This window comes from Mchenga conophoros, linkage group LG20 (genome assembly GCF_057382185.1).
Source record: "Mchenga conophoros isolate Kocher_MC1m ecotype Shallow Benthic linkage group LG20, M_conophoros_male_GT1.1, whole genome shotgun sequence".
In the NCBI taxonomy this organism is placed as follows: domain Eukaryota; kingdom Metazoa; phylum Chordata; class Actinopteri; order Cichliformes; family Cichlidae; genus Mchenga; species Mchenga conophoros.
This window is the reverse complement of record NC_140545.1, coordinates 19371438-19397257: the sequence shown is the minus strand read 5'-3', so window position 1 is coordinate 19397257 and position 25820 is coordinate 19371438. Positions and strand designations below refer to the sequence as shown.

The window sequence follows — 25820 nt, the reverse complement described above, 5'->3', positions numbered from 1 at the left end:
TGTTTCTAACAAGCTTTGTATAGTTAAACCTAACAGTTACTACATGATGGAAACAACAATGTTATCTGTTTTTATAAAGATTATGCGTGAATACACAGGGCACACTGATTATTGACTATTTATTTCCTCCCCCTTAAACATATTCTTATTGTTAGTTTAAATTCAGAATTGGCAACTGAAACAAAGTATGTCACATACGAACATCAGGAAATAAAGACCCAATAGATATATTCTCAGTAAATGTCTGTGTTCAACCTGTGAGAGGTGACAGTCAGCGGGGGCTATGACAGTTGTGTACCGGGACCTGCACTTTGCTGGCGGTATAACAGCTTGAGCGCTATTTCAATAATTATTGAAATATTTATTTAATATAATTAATTTAAATTTAAATTAATTAATAAAATATTTATTCATTCATTCATTTTGTCACTCCTGGCCCTCCATAACGATAAGCGATGACAATATTTGCAAAACTATTTGAACAATCAAACAATGTGTTTGTACATTTGTACAAAACGTATTTGCTACTCAGATTATTTCTTTCAGTTGCTATTGAGACATTATGTGTGTGATGCTTCAGGTAGGGTTCAGTGGCTGTTTTATGTTTGTTTTTACTGTAAGATTTGTGAAATGTGTATATTTTATCAAGTCATATTTGTGTTGGTAAAATCCCCTTGGAATATTTTCCCGCAAATAATCATTCTGATGGCTGACCTGAACCAGCTATAAAAGAAAGCATAAATAAATGGATTTAGCATTGAATTTGCCAATGCAAGCCAGTTAAGAGTTTCAATTACAGGAACTGGTACAGAATCACTGGTAAATGGTGGGAATGTGATGCAAAGAAAAAAAGGACTCCAGCAAAATATAAAAACTCCCAAAACAATAGCCAGAGTTTTGGTCGCCTTTCTCTCCTTGATACTGGCAGTTTGTCCACACTTTGTGTTCTGGATGCTTCTTGCTTGCCTCAAAGCAACAAAGAAAATCTTTAGGTAGATACAAAGCATTATGGTCACTGGCAGGTAAAATGATAACATGGGTCCAACAGTGCTTTCCATTAGAACGTCAATCAAACATGATTCCTCACATTTTTCATTATTAAATCCAGCAATGGTGACACTAATTCCAATTATCCCAGAAACCCCCCAGCTCATCAGGATCATGAACACAACAACACGATGGCTGATTTTAGTTTGATATGTCAGAGGCTGGCAAACAGCATGGTATCTGTCAATAGAAATACAGCAGAGGTTCAGGATGGAACATGTGCTCAGTGAAATATCAAAGGTCCCTCGCACTTTGCAAAACAAACCCTCATGATAAAGACATGAGCTGAGAGAGAATGCCATGCTGAGAGGAAATGCTATAATCCCAACGAGCAGGTCAGCCACAGCAAGAGAGAGGATGAGAGAATTAGTAGGAGTATGGAGCTGTTTGAAGTAAATCACAGAAATTATTACAAGGAGATTTCCACATATTGTTATAACAGACAATAATGCAAGGAATGCATACAAGAATACACACATAATGGAAGGGCTGTTTGTCAGCATGTATTTGGAGTCTTGTATTACATAACAGGGATGTAGATCATTTACAATGTTGGTCATGTTCATACTGACCTTTTGTTTCATAATTAAGCAGCTTAAACCAACAATATGATTTTTTCTGCTGCACTAACCTGGGACTTGACTTGATGTAGATTGTCCTTCAGTGCAGGTCAACTACTGATTGCTAAGAAGAGCGAGAGTCCAGACTGAGTTAAAAGAGGTTGTCAAAGAGGGAAACAGCATTGAGATTTGGTCAATTACACAAGCTCAAAGGATAACAAACAAAACTGGGAGCATCCAGAATACCCGAAGGACTCAATCAGGAGTCTCTTGTCAGAAAAGGTGACAAAAAATATATGAATGAAAAACAAGGTAACGTGTAAACAACGTACTGGAAGGATGAATCATAATTTATTCAAAAGCCATTCTCTCATGCAATTTCCTGGTAATTGTGGTGTTTTGGCATATTTTCTAAATATTAAAGCCATAACACAGGATTCACATTATTTTCATTTTCATCACAGAACTCACCAATAGATTCAAGCTTTGTAAATGGAAACAGGGCCATCTGCATAGAAACTGTTTATCACTGGATATAGGAAGATCCAGAGCATCATGCTGGTTTTGTAATGACTCTTCTTTGCCAGGGAAGTGAACTTACTCTACTACCTTATCCACCAATTGATCTGAAATTGGTGGATAAGGTAGTAGGGTAGATAATTGATGGATAATTCCTTCACTTTAAGGACTCAAAGGTTTTAAGTTTGATTTGTCACCTTCCTTACGTACTATTTTGGTACAGGAAGTGCTGAATGAAAACAGACCAACCATCAACTAGGGTTAGGGTTAGGGCACAATTCAGTGTTGCTTAAAGAAATATCTAAATAACTGATCACTAATCAGTGCCAGTGTATTTAGATTTAAAAAATATTTAGATATAATATCAATTTTATATTAGTAAATATTTCAATTTAACATTCAGTCATAACACTTGAATTCAGATGTAAATGTTTGTAAAATTTCCTTTGGAAAAAGGGTGTGTTGAAAACATAATAATCAGAGCCCCATATCCTAAAGATTTTTTTAAACTGTAATTGCTAAAGTTAAGACATATATGGGATGGGTGGGGTTGAGTTGATAATAAATCAGTGCTATCCAGTGACCAATAATAAAAGTTGTCATGTTAAATATAACAAGAAACTAACATCTAACCAGATTATTATGTTTGCAAAGATGGGAATTTCTGCAGAGTAATACTTTATCAAAGGCTGTGTGAATGAGGAAATGAAACCAAGTCAGTCAGCTGGAACAGCTGTAGCAGGACAGGAGGAGTCAGAGAGAAACTCAGAGTTTGTTGAAGATAACTTGCCAGCATGCAGCTTCACTACTCAGGTGACTGTCTCAGAGATCTAGGTAACCCTCTTTGTCGAACAGAAAACCCAGTCGCCCCTATCTTTCACTAAGTCTCCTGTTTAAAAATAATAATATTTTTATTAAATTGTTGGTAATCAGGCAACAAAGAAAATAATAAATTTAACAGTTACATATCAAAAACAATCACACTTTTAAAGAGTCGATTGTGCCGTTCGAACTATAGAATTAGGGTAGAGTTAGGGTTACAATTGTCACCTATGATGGCTCAAACCCCAAAAGTAAAAAAAAAAAAAAAAAGTCTAAAATTAGATCAAAGTAAAATTCATTAACAAATAAGGAAATTTACTTTTTCATTTATTTCTTGAGGAAAATTACCCACTAGTGAGTGACAAAGGTTTGTAAATCTCTCTCTATATATATTTTAAAAAGTTCTCGCCACTCGCCATGCAGGTGGTCTTTATCCTTTAAGCCTGGATCTTCTACCAAAGGCTTGGGAGCTTGAGGGTCCTGCACAGGATCTTTGCTGTTCCTAGGACTGCGCTCTTTGGGACAGAGATCTTGGATGTTGTTCCTGCGATCTTTTGGAGCAACTCGCCCAGCCATGGGTCACTGTCCCAAGTGCTCTGACTACCAGGGATCACTGTTGCCCCACTGTTGCCTTCACCCTCCACCACGTTGTTTCATCCTGGATAGTGGTTCTGACACTCACTAGTTCTCAGTCACCTTCCTTAGCATACAATCTCAGGGTACTGGATTTGGGGTAAAAACTTCCGTGCACGGTAAAAAGCTTTCTTATTTTGATGATAGTGGCTTCTACCTCTTTCTTTGGTCATCTTATTATCTAAGCAGGGTATCTGATAACCGGCAGGACGTAGGTGTTAATTGTGTTCTTTCCATTCAGCTGACTCCTCAGGACTTGCCGGACCCTCTGCAGGTATGTTGCAGCTTTCCTAGCAGCCTTTTCATGATTTGCCTTTGTGATTGGATTTGCCTTCCAATAGCACAATGCCCTTTGTTGTGACTACTTTCCCTCTCATTGATACCATACAATTACACTCCGATATCATTGCTATAAGTGCTCGTGGTTGTGTATCACTTGTTTGATATCACATTCACTCCTTAATGTCATGAGGTTAGCTTCTAGAATGAAAATTTTCATCAAACAAATTGAATGACAAATAATGATTAAAAAACAAAACAAAACTGCATGACATCTGAAGCAAATATCACAAATTTTAAAAAATGAAGCAAATATGTTTCTGGATCCAGGAGCTAAATGCATGCATATTATGAATTTAGTTCCTGACAGCCCTGTTTGGTTTTCTGTTTGTTTTTGGATGCCTCATTTCATGAGCTGTCTAAAAGAATAGTGTACTTTCTAAACATATGTTATCAGCCAATTTGTAAATAACAGATTAGATCGTGTTACAGTATTAGCTAAGGTGAGAGCACAGATTGAGCTCAGATAAAAGCACTATACAGGGAGTGCAGAATTATTAGGCAAGTTGTATTTTTGAGGAATAATTCTATTATTGAACAACAACCATGTTCTCAATGAACCCAAAAAACTCATTAATATCAAAGCTGAATGTTTTTGGAAGTAGTTTTTAGTTTGTTTTTAGTTTTAGCTATTTTAGGGGGATATCTGTGTCCGCAGGTGACTATTACTGTGCATAATTATTAGGCAACTTAACAAAAAACAAATATATACCCATTTCAATTATTTATTTTTAACAGTGAAACCAATATAACATCTCCACATTCACAAATATACATCTCTGACATTCAAAAACAAAACAAAAACAAATCAGCGACCAATATAGCCACCTTTCTTTGCAAGGACACTCAAAAGCCTGCCATCCATGGATCCTGTCTGTGTTTTGATCTGTTCACCATCAACATTGCGTGCAGCAGCAACCACAGCCTCCCAGACACTGTTCAGAGAGGTGTACTGTTTTCCCTCCTTGTAAATCTCACATTTGATGATGGACCACAGGTTCTCAATGGGGTTCAGATCAGGTGAACAAGGTGGCCATGTCATTAGTTTTTCTTCTTTTATACCCTTTCTTGCCAGCCACGCTGTGGAGTACTTGGACGCGTGTGATGGAGCATTGTCCTGCATGAAAATCACGTTTTTCTTGAAGGATGCAGACTTCTTCCTGTACCACTGCTTGAAGAAGGTGTCTTCCAGAAACTGGCAGTAGGACTGGGAGTTGAGCTTGACTCCATCCTCAACCCAAAAAGGCCCCACAAGCTCATCTTTGATGATACCAGCCCAAACCAGTACTCCACCTCCACCTTGCTGGCGTCTGAGTCGGACTGGAGCTCTCTGCCCTTTACCAATCCAGCCACGGGCCCATCCATCTGGCCCATCAAGACTCACTCTCATTTCATCAGTCCATAAAACCTTGGTAGTAGGCTTCCGAGCCTATACAGCTTGGAGTAAGACAACATGCATGAAGAGGATGATGTGGACAAAATACTCATTTGCCTAATAATTCTGCACTCCCTGTAAAGTTAGCCTTGCAGATCTTTATTTATTTTAGCACCACTGGCAAGAGTTTCTAAATTAATCTTACTGACACCAACCATTAGTATGACACTGCAGGCGTGTTTTTGATTTTGATATTCTGTAACAGAGGCGCACAAAGCACTTTGTGAATAGACAAACAGACTGGCCACACAGTAAACACCTGTCAGCCAGTTTGAGATACTGAACAAGGACCATGAGGCACTGTCTGCCTTAACAAGGACAATCAACATAGTTTTTTACACATTCAACAAATGTATCAACCTACATTCGTCTCAGCGAAACCAGACAGACAGGTGTGTGACTCACACAAAGCAATGAAGGAAGTTTATTTTCTCATGTGGTGCTGTAGTCTGTATGTGAAGGTGTGCTCTTGTATTGTTCCAGGGATTTCTTGATCCATGTTTGAGGTACTGAGTCATAGGTTTTCTTGTAGTGAATCCAGACTACAGTTTGTCAGTTTGATCTATCTACTAGTAGCAGGTGTTCTGCCCCTCTGATGTTTCTGTCAATTCCTTTCTGTGCCCGTTTCATGTATTGAGCCATGTGCCTGTTAATCATAGTCACTATGTTGCTTGACAAGGGCTTCCATACTAAGGCAGGTTATTGGCCAGTAGATGGCTGGTAGTTGGATGGGACCAATGCCTTCTGGCGATCCTTGGGGACCAGGACTGTCCGGCATTTGGTTAGCCACTCTGGATGTGTCTTCTCCCTTACCAGCAGGTTCATTTGTGCCACCAGACACTGGTGCCTCTTTAGCTTGTAAGTGCGAATCATGTCAGGGAATGGTTCTGTCCAACTCTTCATACAATATTGGCGACTCTGTCTTGGATGTCTGCCACTGCGATGGTTATTGGATACTATTCAGAGAGTTTGCTCTAGTCTGCTCTTAGATCTACTAGCCACTGAGCAGTGTCGCTATTAGTGGTGTGCGGATCGATGTTGAAATATCAATTCTTCCGATACCAGTAATTTATGTTCTAGAATCGATTCTCATATTAAAATATTGATATTTTAGTACTTTGGGAAAAATTTGTAGTTTTTTATTAACAGGAACACAGTGGAAAGAAACTGTATCATTCGGATCGTCTAAATTGGAAGGAACTACTTCCTGGCCAGGGGCCTTTCATAGTCATATGCAAAATATGGCTGTATAAATGTGTCGCAGCCCCTGGCCAGTGTTGCCAACTCCTCAGTAAGGAAAATCACTATTGGCTATCCTAAAAATCTCTAGAAGTCGCTATAGCATAATCGCCTAATTTGCATAATTGGTCATGCTAATGCAATTGTAACCCACGTTGTAGGAGAGAAAAAAAGAAGAGACATAAAGTGAGTAAAAAAACGTCCTAAATGCATTTAGAATTTATTTAGAACTACAAATTAAATTTCTTTCAGCGATTATTGTTTTTTTTAATGTCCCAATTCTAACCCTGCTCCTTTATCTGGGCTTGGACCGGCAAAAGTGACCCGAAATAGGCACTCTGGTGGAGTTACTTTGTGCGTGTGTGTGTGTGTGTGTGTGTGTGTGTGTATTAGAGATGGACTGATCCGATATTACGTATCGGTATCGGTCCGATACTGACCTAAATTACTGGATCGGATATCGGAGAAAAATAAAAAATGTAATCCGATCCATTAAATATCACGAAAGCACCTCACAAAACTTGCAACACACCATAACTCACCTCAGAACGTTAGCACGTCGGAGCAGTATGCATCACGTGATAGAGCGGCTGTGGCATGCGGGACCTGTCGGTGGTCTGGATAGCATTTGGAGCTTCGCTAGCAACCCGGCATTTCATCTCCGACAAAGTTATCCCGAGAGAGCGCGTGTGTGTGTTTAAGTAGTTTTAAACCTTGTGAGCCACAAAACAACATAACAGTAAAAGAAGAATTGATTGCGTTACAGTCATTGCGGGAGCAGAGGTTTCACTCATGCACGATCATTTGCAGTTTGGACGCATAGGTGGGAACATTTCCTGCCCTGATAGCAGCTGGGGGAGGACTATCCTCTGCCCGTGAGCGCTTTGGCACGGGCGAGGTGCCCACGGCAGCACCCACTGCTTGTTGAGAAGAGCAATACATACTTTCACGTCAAAAGTTGTCATAAATAAGTCTCCAATAACACCAGAAAAAGTCACCAGATTTGATTTCATTTTGTAATTTTGCAAACAGGTTTTAATCAGGTTCGTACAGTTTTTGGGTTCGGGGACCTTAGTTTTACTGCAACTTAGTATAGTATGGTACTGTAACATGTAGCTGACTTCACTAATGAACTGAATGAATCAAAACATGTAATAATCACAACCTACAGTTTTGAGATTTTCTTTTTTTTATTATTTTCTTGTAATATTACATTTTTGCTTCATTTCTATTTTTTCCTAAAATTATTATAAATAATAGCTCTAGTAATATACAACATGATTTAAAATAAATAGTTTAATATGTGATATCGCAAATGCAAACTCATGTGTTAATTATGTCTCAAAAGCCTTCAATTAAAGGTGTGATTATATAGTGTGAGTGTTGCTGGGCCCTGAGTTAATATGTTACCAAACAACAAAACACAAATATATTCTCCTTCCCCAGATCATCTGAGGTGTTCAACATGGGGCCTCACTCTTTTCCAGCAATAAGAAAACTAAAAAAACAAACCAATTAATGGCCATTTAATGATCTGAATAAAGTGAGATTATACCCACAGAGTCCAATTAACATGAAAAAAGGAAAACAGACAAGGGAATACATTCTGTGTATTTACAGGAACACATCAGAAGTTCACTTCATCCACTTTATGATGTTAGTTACACAGATATCTAAACAAATAACTGTCAGATGAGTACCACAACTTTGGAACTTTTATAGCACTGGTAATATGTATAATAATACATAATACATAATAATTCACATAAACTTACCACAAAACATAAACCATGTTTGGCTCATTGTTTCTTTTCTGCAACAATGGTTCTTGGCAATAAATTTTATACAACTGGAAAGCCCATTTATTTGCTTTTTACCAATGAACAATAAAATGTGAAATTTTTCATCAAACAAATTGAATGACAAATAATGATTAAAAAAAAAAACCTGCATGACATCCTAAGAAAATATCACAAACTAATAAAATAAAGCAGATATGTTTCTGGATCCAGGAGCTAAATTCATGCATATTATGGGAGAAATTTTCAGATTTGGCACCCCTGTTTGGTTTTCTGTTTGTAAACACCAGTCAGCCAATTTGAGGTACTGAACGAAGACCATGAAGCACTGTCTGCCTCAACAAGGACAATCATCAACACATTGAAGTTTATCAAGTGTATGATCTACATTTCTCTCAAAGAAACCAGACAGACAGGTTTGTGACTCAGAAAAAGCAATCAAGGAAATTGGTTTCTCATTTGATGCTGTAGTCTGTATGTGAAGGTGTGCTGCAAAATGATTATGCTCTCCTGACAAGAGGCTTTACAGACGGCAACAACGGCAAAAGGTAATCAACTTAATGTAGAATTTCCATTACTCAGTGTCTTTTATATTGTATTATTATTCCTCATATCTTCAGACCAATTTTAAAAAAGTATCCTAGAATGTTTACCGACATATCTAATATCTAGCTATTTTGCATTTACTGCTATTCAATAAGCAGTATTGAATAGCATACTGCTATTCAATACTGCTAAAAACAAACAAATAATTAACTTTGCAAGCAAACAGCAATAAATTAAATATTTTGAATGTTTGCTATCTGTTATCGTATGACAGCTGAGACAAGCTTACAACTCCTGCTACCCCGAATAGGGTATGTTGAGGAAGACGGATGGATTAATGGATGGATGACTGGAGATAATACACTTTTCAATTCAGGAACAAACATCAATAACATCAATAACAGATCTGAGACAGTCTCAGAGGTACACATGCGCATTAACTTATTAGTTTCCTTTTAAAATAAATTATAAGACAAAAATCTTATTAGTAAGGTTGAACTCTTGGGGTATAATGCTGCTAAGAACTGTGAAACATTTATCGAGTTCATGATCCAGAACAACTAATAAACATAGGCACATTTCAGCAAACCAAACGCCATCTTCACCTAAACTTAGATTAATCTCATTGTTATGTTTTTATGTCTGTGTCATTTCTCTAACTTAACGAAATTCTACTCACACTGTGCTGCTAAAGTCAAAAGTGAGTGTTTAAATTCTTTACCACTGCTGTACATATAAACTTTATTTTAATGCACTTAGTATGTATTGCACAACACAGTGTCTTTGTTTCAAAGTCTGACATAATTAGGGATGGGTATCGAAACCCGGTTCTTGTTGAGAACCGGTTCCCACTGTTTCAATTCCTTGAAATTGTTTGCCATTTTTGCAAATGATTCCCTTATCGATTCCAGTTACCGCGAATGATGTCACCACGTTGCGGAGCGTCATTTACCTGTCAGGAAACACGGCGCCTAAGCAGCTCAAACGCTCAAATGTTTTGTTATACTTTATGAGAACAGGGCAACTTGCAATACTTGCAAAGTAGATATTTCATTTAAGGGAGGAAACACTATGAATATGCAAAAGCATTTGCTCGCGATGACCTTAAATGAATATCATGTTTTTAACCCTTTCAGGCTCAAATTAAGTTTTTTGTTGCTAATGCACAACCAAGTCCTGCAGTGGTACTTCTGAGTAAAACAAACTCATAAAATATGTATGTGGGGTAATCAGATTGTTAGTTTTTAACTGTTGCAAATCGGCAACGCCTGCCTCGAGACGGTTAATTCCGCCCCGGACTCGTGAATCACAACCCAGCAGCAGCGGTGACGTTGCACGTCCTCTCCCGTTAATGCAGCAGGTAAATAATCAACTAACAGTGCATATTATGTTAGCGCGATCTGCCTTATTACAAAACCTGCCATTACTGTGTGTTGCATTTAGGTGACCATGATGAGAGAGAGCCTCTCTCATCATGGTCAGAGTCTGGCTGGCTCAGATGCTGGCAGTTCTCGCTGCAGTCTACGGGTAGTGTCTCCTTTCAGGCCAGGATAGACGAATGTCACCGAGCAGTGACTAAGTTTGAGGTAAAAGGCTTGCACTGTTAGGAGTTGGGTTCTGGTTATGTGGTGTTTTTGTCTGTATGTGTTTTTTGGTGCCTCCCTTTTTGTATAGGTAGGCGGGGCAGTGAGTCACTGAACCTGGCACACCTGTTAATCATCAGATGCAGTAGCGGTTTTTGATACGGGCAACACAGGCGGTTGCCTCCCAGTCAACACACATATGTGGGGCCTAAATAGGGAGCAGCAGGGCTAATATTTGGGGCCCACTTGGGAAACCCAACTAGGGTCCAGCTAATTTTGTCCTCAGTTTCCATGGTGGCCCCAAATGTGTTTTCCTAGATGGGTTTATGCTGGGTCCGAGATAAGCCCCAAATCAGGCCCAGCCAACAAATGAGTATGGGGCCCAGATGGGTAGAAGCGGGTCTGATGGTTGGGGCCCACTTGGGCTACCCACCTGGCACCCAGCTACTTTTGTCCTCAGTTTCCATGATGTCCCCAAATGTGTTTTCCCAGATGGGTTAATGATGGGTCCCAAATCAGCCCCAGACAACAAATGAGTATGGGGCCCAGATGGATAGAAGCAGGTCTGATACTTGGGGCCCACTTGGGTTACCAACCTGGGACACAGCTATTTTTGTCTTCAGTTTCCATGGTGGCCCCAAGTGTGTTTGTCCAGATGGATAATGAAAGTAAGCTATAATTTAAATCACCTGTACAACAAAGCCAGTTTATCTTTTTTTCCCCTACAGTTTATAGGAAAAACAAATGCAGCAAACCACAGCTTCTCACTCATTCACCAATCCATTGGTCCTGAAAGAAATAAAATAAAATAAAAAATTAGTGCATTTTTACAAACAAAATCAGATTTGCGATAGTACTGGAGTTGTTTTGGAGGTTGTGCTGTTCAAGTTGTTTGACCTCCTACATTGAACTCTTTGAAGACCATGAGTATTCATGGAAACAGAAAAGCTATTTACAAAAGGATTTACCAAGTAGGCACTCAAAAATACATACATGAGGTGATCAGGGGAAGTGGAGACACATGAGGACACAGCTGACTAGAATGAAACATAATGACATTAAAGGGGAGAGTAAGACTAAACACGTAGTACAAAGAAACACAAGACCTTTCAAAGTAAAATAGGAGCCATGGGGACACGAGCCAACAGGGAATACTTAACACAGGGATGACTACATAAATGGATCTACTAAAATGGCCTGTATTTATATAGCGCTTTACTAGTCCCTAAGGACTCCAAAGCGCTTTACATATCCAGTCATCCACCCATTCACACACACATTCACACACTGGTGATGGCAAGCTACATTGTAGCCACAGCCACCCTGGGGCGCACTGACAGAGGCGAGGCTGCCGGACACTGGCGCCACCGGGCCCTCTGACCACCACCAGTAGGCAACGGGTGAAGTGTCTTGCCCAAGGACACAACGACCGAGACTGTCCAAGCCGGGGCTGGAACCGGCAACCTTCCGATTACAAGGCGAACTCCCAACTCTTAAGCCACGATCGCCCGTACTAAACAAGGACTAAAGAAACCTAGAAGCTAATACCAAAGAAAGAAACAATGAATATCAAAATACAAGGAAAACTCAGAACGCTGGGTCACACGACCCAATACCGTGACACAACTGTGATAAGAAAATTAAAACTATTTTCTTATCTAAGAACAGGAAAGATTATTGGCACTCGAAAATTCTCATACTGTATATAGACCATCAGTTTTTTGTTTTTTTGTTTTTTTGCTTAGTATTACAAGTTGTTGACTTTGACAATGTTTGAAGTTAAACATTTTTAAAACTCTGTTTGCATGCTAACAAATAAACATTGACAGGCTGGTATGATCCAAATACATTTAAACAAGTTGAGCAGCACATTATCTGGAAGGCAGAAAACCTTTTGCCTTCCTGTTGGCTCCCATTTACAGAAGGAATGCCAGCAGCATGACACCGTGAATAATGACTGATTTTATTAAAAGGACTTGTGTTCTTTTCTCTTTAGTTAGGATGACATTACGAAAGGTCTCGTTATGCATCGTTATTCTCCTAGTCATATGGAACTGTCTTAAGTATGAGAGACACAGAGAGTTTCTAAACGGCTTCTTTGAGGTAAGAATAAAAATGAATGAATGTATAATGATGAAAAAATACAGTGAAACAAATCATTTTCCTCCTGGATTTTCTTCCAGGAGTTAATGAGTGCAGAAGAATCCAGCATTCATCTAAGACAAAAAAGAGAAAGTGAGTAAAATTTTAGCAGTGTTACTACAACGTAACACATGTTTGTTGACTAATAATATAATTATATAATAATTGTATTTATTAAAAAAAAACATGCTTTGCAAAGTGCTTTGAAAAACTAGACGAGGGAGGATATTCAATGAACAAGCAGAACTGAATAGCAATAACAGTATCTGACCAAGTCCAGATTATCAGTGTTATCATTGCTTTATGGTTTGTTTGGGTTTTTCTTTTTTTTCCTTTTTTTTTACCTTTAGCTTCATCAAATTCCACTGAGTATGAGTTCCAAGCTGTTATAAGCGTCTCAAATCTGGAACAATTCCAGTCGATACTGAACACTCTCAGTTTTCCTTTATTGATCAACGCCACTGGTGAGATTACAAGCATTAATACAACAACAGGTAAAACATCCATTTATGTTGCATCTCCATTGCTTGCCAATCTTATTCACTCAAAGTGTCACATTGAACCATTGTGTTGTGTTCTTCTCAGTGTGTTCACCAAACATAACTGCAAACATAACTGGATACCAGTGCACATGTGAGGAGAGCTTTGCTTGGTCATATAACAAATGCATTGACTATGAGGCCTGTGATGCCATCGTTGGTGATACGTGTGGATGCATTAATGGACTTCCAGCAGATGGGCAATATTGCCAGTTAAAAACCAGGACCCAGGTAGGACTAGGCAAACATGTATCACATGTGATAGGTAAGTAAGTATGTAATGTAAATGTAAGTACATTTATCCAGCATATGTAGTTAGACTGAGGTTTCTACGTCTGTGTTCTGTGAAAGGATTTAATAATGTAATTTTTTTTAAAGTGTAAAGGATGTTGATTTGAATTCTATCCTAAAGCCATAACTTTGTATAAAAATGGTAAATGGCCTATATTTATATAGCGCTTTACTAGTCCCTAAGGACCCCAAAGCGCTTTACATATCCAGTCATCCACCCATTCACACACACACATTCACACACTGGTGATGGCAAGCTACATTGTAGCCACAGCCACCCTGGGGCGCACTGACAGAGGCGAGGCTGCCGGACACTGGCGCCACCGGGCCCTCTGACCATTTGTATGAAATTTGTTTCAAAGGTTCAGTTGCTGTAGTCGCAATTTTCTTGTTTACGAGAGATATTTAAAATTTATGAAATGTTTGAGAAATGTTTTCTCAGTGTCAACACTAGCTACACCAACAGCTATATCACTAAATGATATATCACATGTAATTTAATATACATGTGATATATGTATTTCACATGTATATTATATATATAAAGTTGCAACAGAAGTAGAAACATCTTAAATAAATGGGGTGCTTGTTTTTTGTCTCCTCTACAGTGCCAGTGGAGTATGATATAGACTTTAACTTGCTCTTGCCAGTATCCAGCCTGCCCCCAAATTTCATTGATCTGTTCAGAAACTATGTGGGAAATTTGTCATTCCCCAAAACCATCACTCAGTCTTTAATAATTGAAGACTTGAACTTCACCACATGTAAGAATTTTGTACTCGGACAGATTTAAATGTGTTCATACTCTGGTGCATGGTTTATGAGGTGTGTTTTGTCATTGTTTTGAATGACTTTAACAGGGTGCTATCCAAACTCCACCGGAGGAATGCAGTGTCAGTGTGAGGACCACTTTGGTTGGTCATGTGAAAAGTGTGGCCTATACGGTGTATGCAGTAATGTCACCTCACAAGCCTGTGGATGCATCAAAGGGGTTCCTCCTGATGGAGAGTTCTGTGAACCAAACGCAAGTAAGAAACTTGCAGCTGAAGAAATAGAAGCATTTTAGAAGCATATTAAAGAAACATTAACAGATCTAACATTGCGTTCAAAATCCTTACTGACATTGCTATGACATAACCAAAAGTTATGGACTTCCTCTGAGTGGGGGGTTCTGTCAACCAATCACAAGTAAGAACTGCAATTGTCTAGCTGTTGGATGAACAGACTACTTCCTTTATCAAATAGATGAATGAACTTTTCAACTGTCTGATTACCTAACATTGTGTTATGAGAGTGATTAGATGATTAGACATTAGATATGAATTGCTCTGTGGAAACACACTGCAATTAATTCTATACTCACTGTATTAAAGAAACATTAACACACCTAACACTGCATTCATTATCCTTGCTGACATTTCTATGACATAACCAAAGTCATGGTGTTTAGTTTCTGGCTTGAAATTTAAATAATTAAACATGTAATGTTTTTCCACAGGTGTCGCTCCTTGCCCAACACCACCTCCTGGTATGACAAACATCTTTGTTATTCATTTGAGGAAGCACAGTTCAATTCATTCTATACACACTGTATTAAATTATCTGATTGTTTGTGTTCAAAGACACAAATGATCTTGTTATGTTTCATTTGTATTTTGGGTGTGTTATCAAATATCAATATGTAAGAAATTATTTTTACAATGGAAAGTGTATACAATATGTTATTTAGAGAGAAAAACGTGGAGGCCATCAATTTGGCAACAAAGAAAACACTTTCAAAAGATATGGCTACTGTTGTGCTTTAGCTCAGCTGCTAATTTTCTAAAACTTACCAAGTAGCTTTTTAGGCATTGACCTAAACCCATGTGTTGGTAATGGATAAACCTGGACAAGTAACATACTTTAATAAGTAATGCATTCTTAAATGATAAAGGTATTTGAAAATCTGTAACATGCATGAGTCGAACTTGGGTCAGTTTTACATTTTCACGTAAATATAGTTTCCCATCATTGCAACAGTTGTATGTGATGGATTTCCCCTTTTCTCCTTCACAGCACCAGTGGACTTTGATATAGACCTTGAACTGCACATCCCAGCATCTAGTGTGCCCCAGAATTTCAGTGTTGTGCTCAGAAATATTCTGAGAAATTTCTCCTTCCCCAAAATCATCACTGGGTCTTTAACACTGAAAGACTTGAACTTCACCACATGTAAGGACCTGATCTTATTTGACTTCCAACACTCCAACACATTTAATGCTGTTCATATGGTGCTGTATGACTTGTGAACTGTGTTTTGTTATTCTTTTAAATGTCTTGAAAAGGGTGCTATCCAAACTCCACTGGAGGACTCCAGTGTCAGTGTGAAGACCAGTTTGCTTGGTCATGTGGCAAGTGTGATGAGTACAGCACATGCATTAATGTCACCTCACAAACCTGTAATTGCATAAAGGGATTTCCTCTGAGTGGGGAGTTCTGTCAACCAATCACAAGTAAGAACTGATATCATCTAGCTGTTGGATGAACAGACTACTGCCTTTATCAAATAAATGAATGAACTTTTCAACTGTCTGATTACCTAACATTGTGTTATGAGAGTGATTAGACATTAGATATGAATTGCTCTGTGGAAACACACTGCAATTAATTCTATACTCACTGTATTAAAGAAACATTAACACATCTAACACTGCATTCATTATCCTTGCTGACATTTCTATGACATAACCAAAGTCATGGTGTTTAGTTTCTGGCTTGAAATTGAAATAATTAAACATATAATGTTTTTCCACAGGCGTCGCTCCTTGCCCAACACCACCTCCTGGTATGACAAACATCTTTGTTATTCATTTGTGGAAGCACAGTTCAATTCATTCTATACACACTGTATTAAAGAAACATTGACAGATCTAACACTGCGTTCATTATTTGCAAATTCTTTAAATGTGACACACATTTATACATTCTTATTCTTTAAAAGAATACTGTACAGGATGTTCTAAATATCACCTCTATTGTTTCTTTGTATGCCTGAGATATAGTGTAAACTCTTAAAACATAAAAAATTTTATTTGAAGAAACACCAGACGAACTGAGCATCCCAGTCTCATGGCAGTTTGTGAAGTCATCACTACAGAATTATCTGATTGTTTCTGTTCAAAGACACAAATGATCTTGTTATGTTTCATTTGTATTTTGGGTGTGTTATTAATTATCAATATGTAAGAAATTATTTTTACAATGGAAAGTGTATACAATATTTTATTTAGAGAGAAAAACATGGAGGCCATCAATTTGGCAACAAAGAAAACACTTTCAAAAGATATGGCTACTGTTGTGCTTTAGCTCAGCCGCTGCTAATTTTCTAAAACTTACCAAGTAGCTTTTTAGGCATTGACCTAAACCCATGTGTTGGTAATGGATAAACCTGGACAAGTAACATACTTTAATAAGTAATGCATTCTTAAATGATAAAGGTATTTGAAAATCTGTAACATGCATGAGTCGAACTTGGGTCAGTTTTACATTTTCACGTAAATATAGTTTCCCATCATTGCAACAGTTGTATGTGATGGATTTCCCCTTTTCTCCTTCACAGCACCAGTGGACTTTGATATAGACCTTGAACTGCACATCCCAGCATCTAGTGTGCCCCAGAATTTCAGTGTTGTGCTCAGAAATATTCTGAGAAATTTCTCCTTCCCCAAAATCATCACTGGGTCTTTAACACTGAAAGACTTGAACTTCACCACATGTAAGGACCTGATCTTATTTGACTTCCAACACTCCAACACATTTAATGCTGTTCATATGGTGCTGTATGACTTGTGAACTGTGTTTTGTTATTCTTTTAAATGTCTTGAAAAGGGTGCTATCCAAACTCCACTGGAGGACTCCAGTGTCAGTGTGAAGACCAGTTTGCTTGGTCATGTGGCAAGTGTGATGAGTACGGCGCATGCAGTAATGTTACCTCACAAACCTGTGATTGCATAAAGGGATTTCCTCCTGATGGAGAATTCTGTGAACCAGTCACAAGTAAGGACCTTGTCGTTTTTATAACAAGATGTATTTTTTTTATTCACTTTAAATTCATCAAGTTTGCGTCATGAGTGTTCTCCGTGTCACTAAAACAATATAAGGAATTCTTGAATGTTTCTCCACAGATATCATTCCCTGTCCACCAATGCCAAACACAACAACACCAGATCCTACAACTACAACACCAATGCTAAACACAACAACACCAGATCCTACAACTACAACACCAATGCCAAACACAACAACACCAGATCCTACAACTACAACACCAATGCCAAACACAACAACACCAGATCCTACAACTACAACACCAATGCCAAACACAACAACACCAGATCCTACTACTACAACACCAATGCTAAACACAACAACACCAGATCCTACAACTACAACACCAATGCCAAACACAACAACACCAGATCCTACAACTACAACACCAATGCCAAACACAACAACACCAGATCCTACTACTACAACACCAATGCTAAACACAACAACACCAGACCCTACTATAACAACACCAATGCTAAACACAACAACACCAGATCCTACTACAACAACACCAATGCTAAACACAACAACACTGATTCCAAACACAACTACACCAGATCCTACTACAACAAAACCATTACCAACAACTGCACCAACACCAATTCTAACCAATACAACAATTCTGATGCCAAATACAACCACACCAACGACAGACACAACAACAACACGGGTTTCGAGTACTACAAGAGTGCCAACTACTACAACCACAGCGATGTCAACTACAACAACAACAGCAAACACAACTACTACAATAACACCAACTACTGCTTCTGTTACAACAGATCAATTGACCATAAATGTGGAATTTAGTGACACATACAATAATCCAAACAGTGTTTTTTTCAGAAATGTTAGCACTGCTGTAAGTCTCAATTAGCCCCATCTTTGTGTCATTCAATTTTCACATAATTCGCAGAATTCGTCAATATTTGTTTATGTATTTTTAGTTTTTTGCACTAAGTAATCCCAAAATACAAGAATTTGTATACACACCATCCACTGATACACATACAATAGTAATGCTAATCTACTCGGTCTTCTCCATTTGGCCACAGGTTCCCATCCACATCACATCTTATGTCATCTAGGGCAATACACCTAGGAAAGAATCTTCTGGCATGCCAGAATTGAAGGAGTTGAAAAATTGAAGGAGTAACACCTGTGTAGATGTTCATCTACAATGAGAATCAGCTGTGGCTGGTTAAACTGCATTTTTAGATTTACAGTTTTTTCTGATTGCTTAAGCACATTTTTTGTAACTATTGGCTAATTTTGCAAAACTCTTCACACAAATAAGAAAACCTGTCACCCAATAATCAAAACATTGTAGTTCTCTTGCAAAAGCAAACACAGCTAGATTAACTCTTCATACCTTCGTAAAAATGGTGTTTCCGTATCAAACAGTACACACAAGCCATCATCTACTAAGCACACAATGCGCCAACTGCACATTGATGGTATGAATACAAAACACATCTGGCTTTTGCTTTCTCTGTGCACAAGATAGGCTATGTCAGTTTGAGCTCATACTTCTGTCATAGATCCATAAGCATGGAGGGATCCAAACTTCAAGTACTGGGCCCTGTGCTTCGTACGTCGCTTACTACATCCAAGATCAAATGAAACATCCAAGACCAAATCATCGCGCTAACTCTGAGCTCGCTATTCCGGTTCCCCGAACACACCTGTTGTTGACGATTAGTATAGCTGGATGAAGTAATGTGAGATCACTGGGTGGCCCAACAGGGGCTACGCATCGATAGTAGAAACATTGATCGGCAACCCTTTGATTGGTCGGCGAAAATGTCGAAGGAGCGCGCTCGGTATTTTTCGGCAGCAGAGCAAGAACTCTTGAGTGAGGGATTTCAGGAGTTTCAGAGTTTAATTAAAACGCAAGGGAACACTGCAAAGGCTGCAAAAGCAAGGAGAGAGGGCTGGCAGAAAGTTGCTGACAAATCAAACTCGTAAGTAATTCAATAATAATGGAGTGGATTTATATAGCGCTTTTCAAGGTACCCAAAGCGCTTTACAATGCCACTATTCATTCACTCTCACATTCACACACTGGTGGAGGCAGCTACGGTTGTAGCCACAGCTGCCCTGGGGCAGACTGACAGAAGCCAGGCTGCCATATTGCGCCATCGGCCCCTCTGGCCAACACCAGTAGGCGGTAGGGTAGATTTATCATATCACACCATATTATCCAATATTATATTACATTATATTATATTATAATATGTTATATTATATCCCCTTTCACATGAGAGCCACAACAGGACCCACTAGAACATGGGAACAAGTAAAAGTGAAATATAAGAATATTCTACAGAATGGTAATATTTATCACTTATATTGCTTGTCGTCTCTTGGAAAGAGACCCTGGAATACTCTGTTTGTTTGTTCATAACAGCAACCAAGAAAAGGGCAGAGCAAAAAAAAAGACAGGTGGTGGTCCTGCACCCCCTCATCAACAAGTTGGTTAAGTGAATAATACCCTCACGGGAAAATCGATATCTCTCTATGAGCACACTGTCGCGCTGAGCTAAAGGATCCTGTCTGTCCCGCAATATACGCTGAATTCTGAGGACTCTCCTTATCAATCTTGCACCTTCCGCAATGGGTTGCTCGCGTAAACGGACAGGATATGACTGCGACAGACTTCCCAAATCCACCTTCGCTTTTATAGCCGTGGTCTCTCATCTTGATTACACGAAGTAATTTACAATTACTACTCTGAAATATGAATTACATCTGTAATAATCACATACATGTAATAGAATGTTAATAGTACATTTCCCTTTTTTAGGGAATGACCTGTATGTATCTGTGTGAAATCAATAAAAGGATCAAGTGCTGCATTATCTTTAGTTACATTGATGTTATTTATTTATGGTGAAACAGTGGTGGAATATCGCTGAATGACGCGGACATACCTGCGTGGCCGCGATCTAATCCTGTTTACATAAAGTAAACCTGCTCCCCAGCAGGTTTACGCTTACGGCTCTGTTGCTATGACAGCAAGTCCCGGATGGGCTTCGGGGAACCGAACGATCCAGGATCACGCGAAATCGTCAACAATCTCATCCAGCTAACTCACTTAGCGCGGTACGAAGAACAGGCCCCTGGTGTTTATTCAAACACATCAAAACAAACACAAGTGTTTATTTCCAAGTATAGGATTATTTGCAATCGCCATAATGACTATATGGGTTACTTGGTCTGCAGTGAACATGCTTCCTCTGCCCCAGCATCTGGTCATCTAGCAATTCTGTAAAGTAACAATTTCAGTATTTTTACATCAATGGTATTGGTGTGTTTCTCATTGGCATATGGCAGTGCTACAAATCTTTGTGCGAAGTGACTGTACTAACCGATTCTCATTTCAAGATGTCCTTATAGTGCTTGCTACAGTGTAGCGGCTCGAGTTAGGCTGGACCCGTTGGCCAGCTACCCTCAGGGTCATTCCACGGTTGATTACATGGTCCACTATTGTAGCTCTGATGTCATCAGCAATTCTATTTCTTACTCTTCCTACCCTTCCTCTCCCCCTCCTCATCTTCCTCTCCCCCCTCCTCATCTTCCTCTCCCCCCTCCTCATCTTCCTCTTGCTCCTCCTTGTCCTTGTCATCCTCTTCATCCTACTTCTTCACCTCCACGTCCTCTTCCTCGGCTTCCTCTACTTCTCACTCTTTCTGCTCCCTCCATTGTACTCCGCACACACAGCTTACCTGTATTATAGTGCTTAGGCTGATTGCAAAGTGAACTAATTATCTAAAAAAGTTTTCACATGTGAAAGTGTGCCAGACAGTTGGCAAATTAGTGTTAATGATAGCCATACATGTGTATACTTTTGCTAGGAGTGTGTTGGAAATTTGGTAATTGAGTGTTGTGCAGTGAATTGTGCCTACAGTTTTGCAAAGTGTGTGTTACAAAATTGCAAACTGAGTGCAAAGCAGTTTTTGTGCTTTTAGTTTTGCAAACTCAGTGAGTGGTTTTGCTATAAGTCTGAATAGTTTTAGAGATTGTGCTACAGGAATCACAGTTAGGGTTTAAGCATTCAGAAAAAACTGTAAAATATGTTTCAATAAAATATTGCTGTTGAATTTTGCTGTCTTATTCAGTTTTGCATTATGTTATTGTTTTGGCCATAAGTTTAACAGTTTTGAAAACAGTATGTAAGTACATGCAAAATGTCCTGTACGTACAAAGATTTTTGGCAGTTGTTGTGTCTGAGTGAGAAAATAATTCATGAAATTTGAGAGATGTAGTCATTGAATGCATTTTGTGCCAAAACAATGATAACTGATCCTCAGTTTAGCCCACATAGACTTCTGTTGTGCTCACTGTGTGAGGAGTTTTGCAAAAGTGACCTAAGTATTGAGAAATGTGTCCTAGTGTCTGTAAAAAACTGTAAACCCAGTCCACTTAGTCTGTCATTCTCTAGTCTATAAGAGCCTAGCATCAGAATGGGAAAGAAAAGTAATTTATGTAACTTTGAACGTGGCATGGTTATTGGGGCAAGACAGATTTGTCTAAGAATTAAGAAAATGCTGATCTACTCACATCTTCCTGCACAACTAGCTCCAGGGTTTACAGATAATGGTTTGAAAAAAATATATATATATTCACTATATTGCCAAAAGTATTCTGCCTTCACACACATATGAACTTGAGTGATATTTCCCTCTTAATATAATATCGACCAACTCTTTACAGCTATAATAGCTTCAGATCTTCTGGGAATACTTTCCACAATGCTTAGGAGTTTGTTTATGGTCATTTTGGACCATTCTTTCTGCAGCACATTTTTGAGATCAGACACTGAAACTGGAAAAGGAGGTTTGGCTCAAAGTCTCCGCTCTAATTCATCCCAAAGGTGTTCTATCAGGTTGAAGTCAGGACTCGATGCAAGCCTGTCAAATATTTCCACACTAGACTTGTTCATCCATGTCTTTATAGACCTTGCTTTTTGCACTGGCGTACAACATGTTGGAAAAGTAAGGGGTCATCCTGAAACTATTTCTACTAAGTTGGGATCATGAAATTGCATAAAATGTCTTGGTATGCTGAAGCATTAAGAGTTCCTTTTACTAGAACTAAGGGTCTAAGCCTTCCTTCTAAATAAAACTACCCCACACCAAAATCCTATCTACACTTGGCACAATATATTCAGTTAGGTACCAGTTACCCCTGTACAGGAAGTCTCGACCGGATCTGTGTGTTACTGATCCTAGGGATATTATGCTAATAGGTTATCAGAAACTGATCTAAGGCCAAGTCCACACTTTTCATTTAAAAATGCATATTTTTCTCTCCGTTTTGGCCTTCCGTCCACACTGAGACGGTGTTTTTGGTCAAGGTAAACTGAGCTTTTTGAAAACGCTCTCCAAGGTGGATACATTTAAAAACGCCGTTTATGCGTCGCAGTGTGGGCTGCGAAAACGGAGGCTTTTGAAAACGATGACGCATTTTAGTCATATGATGCAGTCATGTGACCGATTCAACTAAGATGGTGGACGGCATTGTACAGCAGTTGTTTGTTTGCTCTCAATTTTGACAGCCCTATTACAGTTTTTTCTGATTGCTTAAGCACATTTTTTGTAACTATTGGCTAATTTTGCAAAACTCTTCACACAAATAAGAAAACCTGTCACCCAATAATCAAAACATTGTAGTTCTCTTGCAAAAGCAAACACAGCTAGATTAACTCTTCACACCTTCGTAAAAATGGTGTTTCCGTATCAAACAGTACACACAAGCCATCATCTACTAAGCACACAATGCGCCAACTGCACACTGATGGTATGAATACAAAACACATCTGGCTTTTGCTTTCTCTGTGCACAAGGTAGGCTATGTCAGTTTGAGCTCATACTTCTGTCATAGATCCATAAGCATAGAGGGATCCAAACTTCAAGTACTGGTGTTTATTCAAACACATCAAAACAAACACAAGTGTTTATTTCCAAGTATAGGATTATTTGCAATCGCCATAATGACTATATGGGTTACTTGGTCTGCAGTGAACATGCTTCCTCTGCCCCCAGCATCTGGTCATCTAGCAAAAAAATAATTTCCCCCAGGGATCAATAAAGTATTCTGATTCTGATTCTGATACTGTAAAGTAACAATTTCAGTATTTTTACGTCAATGGTATTGGTGTGTTTCTCATTGGCATATGGCAGTGCTACAAATCTTTGTGCGAAGTGACTGTACTAACCGATTCTCATTTCAAGATGTCCTTATGGTACTTGCTACAGTGTAGCGGCTCGAGTTAGGCTGGACCCGTTGGCCAGCTACCCTCAGGGTCATTCCACGGTTGATTACATGGTCCACTATTGTAGCTCTGATGTCATCAGCAATTCTATTTCTTACTCTTCCTACCCTTCCTCTCCCCCCTCCTCGTCTTCCTCTTGCTCCTCCTTGTCCTTGTCGTCCTCTTCATCCTACTTCTTCACCTCCACGTCCTCTTCCTCGGCCTCCTTTACTTCTCACTCTTTCTGCTCCCTCCATTGTACTCCGCACACACAGCTTACCTGTATTATAGTGCTTAGGCTGATTGCAAAGTGAACTAATTATCTAAAAAAGTTTTCACATGTGAAAGTGTGCCAGACAGTTGGCAAATTAGTGTTAATGATAGCCATACATGTGTATACTTTTGCTAGGAGTGTGTTGGAAATTTGGTAATTGAGTGTTGTGTAGTTAATTGTGCCTACAGTTTTGCAAAGTGTGTGTTACAAAATTGCAAACTGAGTGCAAAGCAGTTTTTGTGCTTTTAGTTTTGCAAACTCAGTGAGTGGTTTTGCTGTAAGTCTGAATAGTTTTAGAGATTGTGCTACAGGAATCACAGTTAGGGTTTAAGCATTCAGAAAAAACTGTAAAGAATAATATAAGTTTCTACATGCTCCAGAAACCTTCAGATAAAACTCAGCACTTTTCCTCGACATTTTGCCGCAACATTTCAAAGAGCCGTAAAGTAAATAAACGGCAGACGTTTCATGCATACGCAGTACAGGAACGTAGCTTTTTCAGTGTGGATGAAAACAACTGAAAATGATAGTGTGGACGCGGAGTGTTTCTAGACATAAACACCGTTTTCAAATTTATCCAGATTAGTGTAGACGTAGCCTAAGCTGGTGGTGAGGAAATTCACATAAATCTAGATGAGGCAACCCAGGAGCAATCATAAAGGTAGGCACATTCAACTGCCACATCTATAAAATCAGTTTTCCTGAGTCATCTATGGACTTGGTGAATAGCAAGGTTAAACTTTAGTGCCCAGGAAAATAGGTCCCAGAGATCTGTTAATTTTAAGAGCTAGAACAACCTGTAAGAAGCATTATGAGATGTGATATTCATACCCTAGTTTTACTTTTGATGCTTCACAAAGAGTTAAAAGAAAAAAAAGGATTGTCCACAATATTAGACTTTAAATGGAGATTGGCATTTGCTTTGCCATGCTTAATCCTTCAGTGCTCCTCACTTTAAAAACAAAGCAGATGGAACATTTTGAGGAAGAGTTTGCTCTCTAAATGGTTCATCTGCTTGTGACAAAATCCGGAGAGCAGTTCTTTATTAAGAGAAACATCACTTTATACGCTTTCACAAACTTTACTCTCCCCTTTCCCTAGTCCTGTTGAAATCACTTTTGACCCAAATGACACCAGTTGCACCATGCTTAAATCCTTTTTTTACTGTTCATCGTGACCTTTGTACAAAAACACCTCCTATTCATGATACTATTGCACTTCATTCATTCAGAATCATTACAGAATGATTACTTCCACTTATTTTGTTACATTTATAATCCTGAATTTTAAGAAAATAACCATAGCGCAAACAAATTTTATATATTCCAGAACTCCATACTTTACCAATAATTATACGGCTAAAGATTCAGCACCTTATTTAGACCGACTCAGGCGGATGAGGCTTTGAGGATTTCAGTCTCTTCAACAGTCAGTCGTATACAGTTTTTCTGGCAACCACCAGAGCAAGATCGTATACAGAGAAGCGTTATTAATCACTCCAGTGCTCTTGAGTCTACTGGCAGCATGCTTTACACCACCACATCCTACACTTTGCATTGCAATTGATGATGTAAGGCTTGGCCATGGAAACCCATTCCATGAAGCTCTCTACACATTATTCTTGAGCTAACCTGGAGGCCACATGAAGATTAGACAGATTTGTCTAAGTATCTGACAAGTCATTGGCTGTAACAATTGACTCTGCTG

The 25820-nt window shown here is 38.8% G+C and overlaps 2 protein-coding genes across 2 annotated transcripts in view; one reads left to right on the top strand and one right to left on the bottom strand.

Annotated features, from left to right (window-relative positions):
* Positions 1-644: 644 nt before the first annotated feature.
* On the bottom strand, positions 645-1631 carry LOC146550634 (trace amine-associated receptor 1-like). The gene has a single exon (XM_085259963.1). The coding sequence runs from the start codon at positions 1629-1631 to the stop codon at positions 645-647; it is 987 nt and encodes a 328-aa protein (XP_085116089.1).
* Positions 1632-12475: 10844 nt separating this feature from the next.
* Positions 12476-25820, top strand: part of LOC146550633 (uncharacterized) — a 34265-nt gene continuing 20920 nt past the window's right edge. Inside the window, exons 1-13 of the mRNA XM_085259962.1 lie at positions 12476-12625; positions 12706-12757; positions 13015-13158; positions 13250-13468; positions 14103-14258; positions 14355-14522; positions 14993-15022; positions 15550-15705; positions 15819-15986; positions 16289-16318; positions 17093-17248; positions 17362-17529; positions 17658-18416. Of these exons, the coding sequence (XP_085116088.1) occupies positions 12476-12625; positions 12706-12757; positions 13015-13158; positions 13250-13468; positions 14103-14258; positions 14355-14522; positions 14993-15022; positions 15550-15705; positions 15819-15986; positions 16289-16318; positions 17093-17248; positions 17362-17529; positions 17658-18416 (2356 nt within the window). The remainder of the gene's footprint in view (positions 12626-12705; positions 12758-13014; positions 13159-13249; positions 13469-14102; positions 14259-14354; positions 14523-14992; positions 15023-15549; positions 15706-15818; positions 15987-16288; positions 16319-17092; positions 17249-17361; positions 17530-17657; positions 18417-25820) is intronic.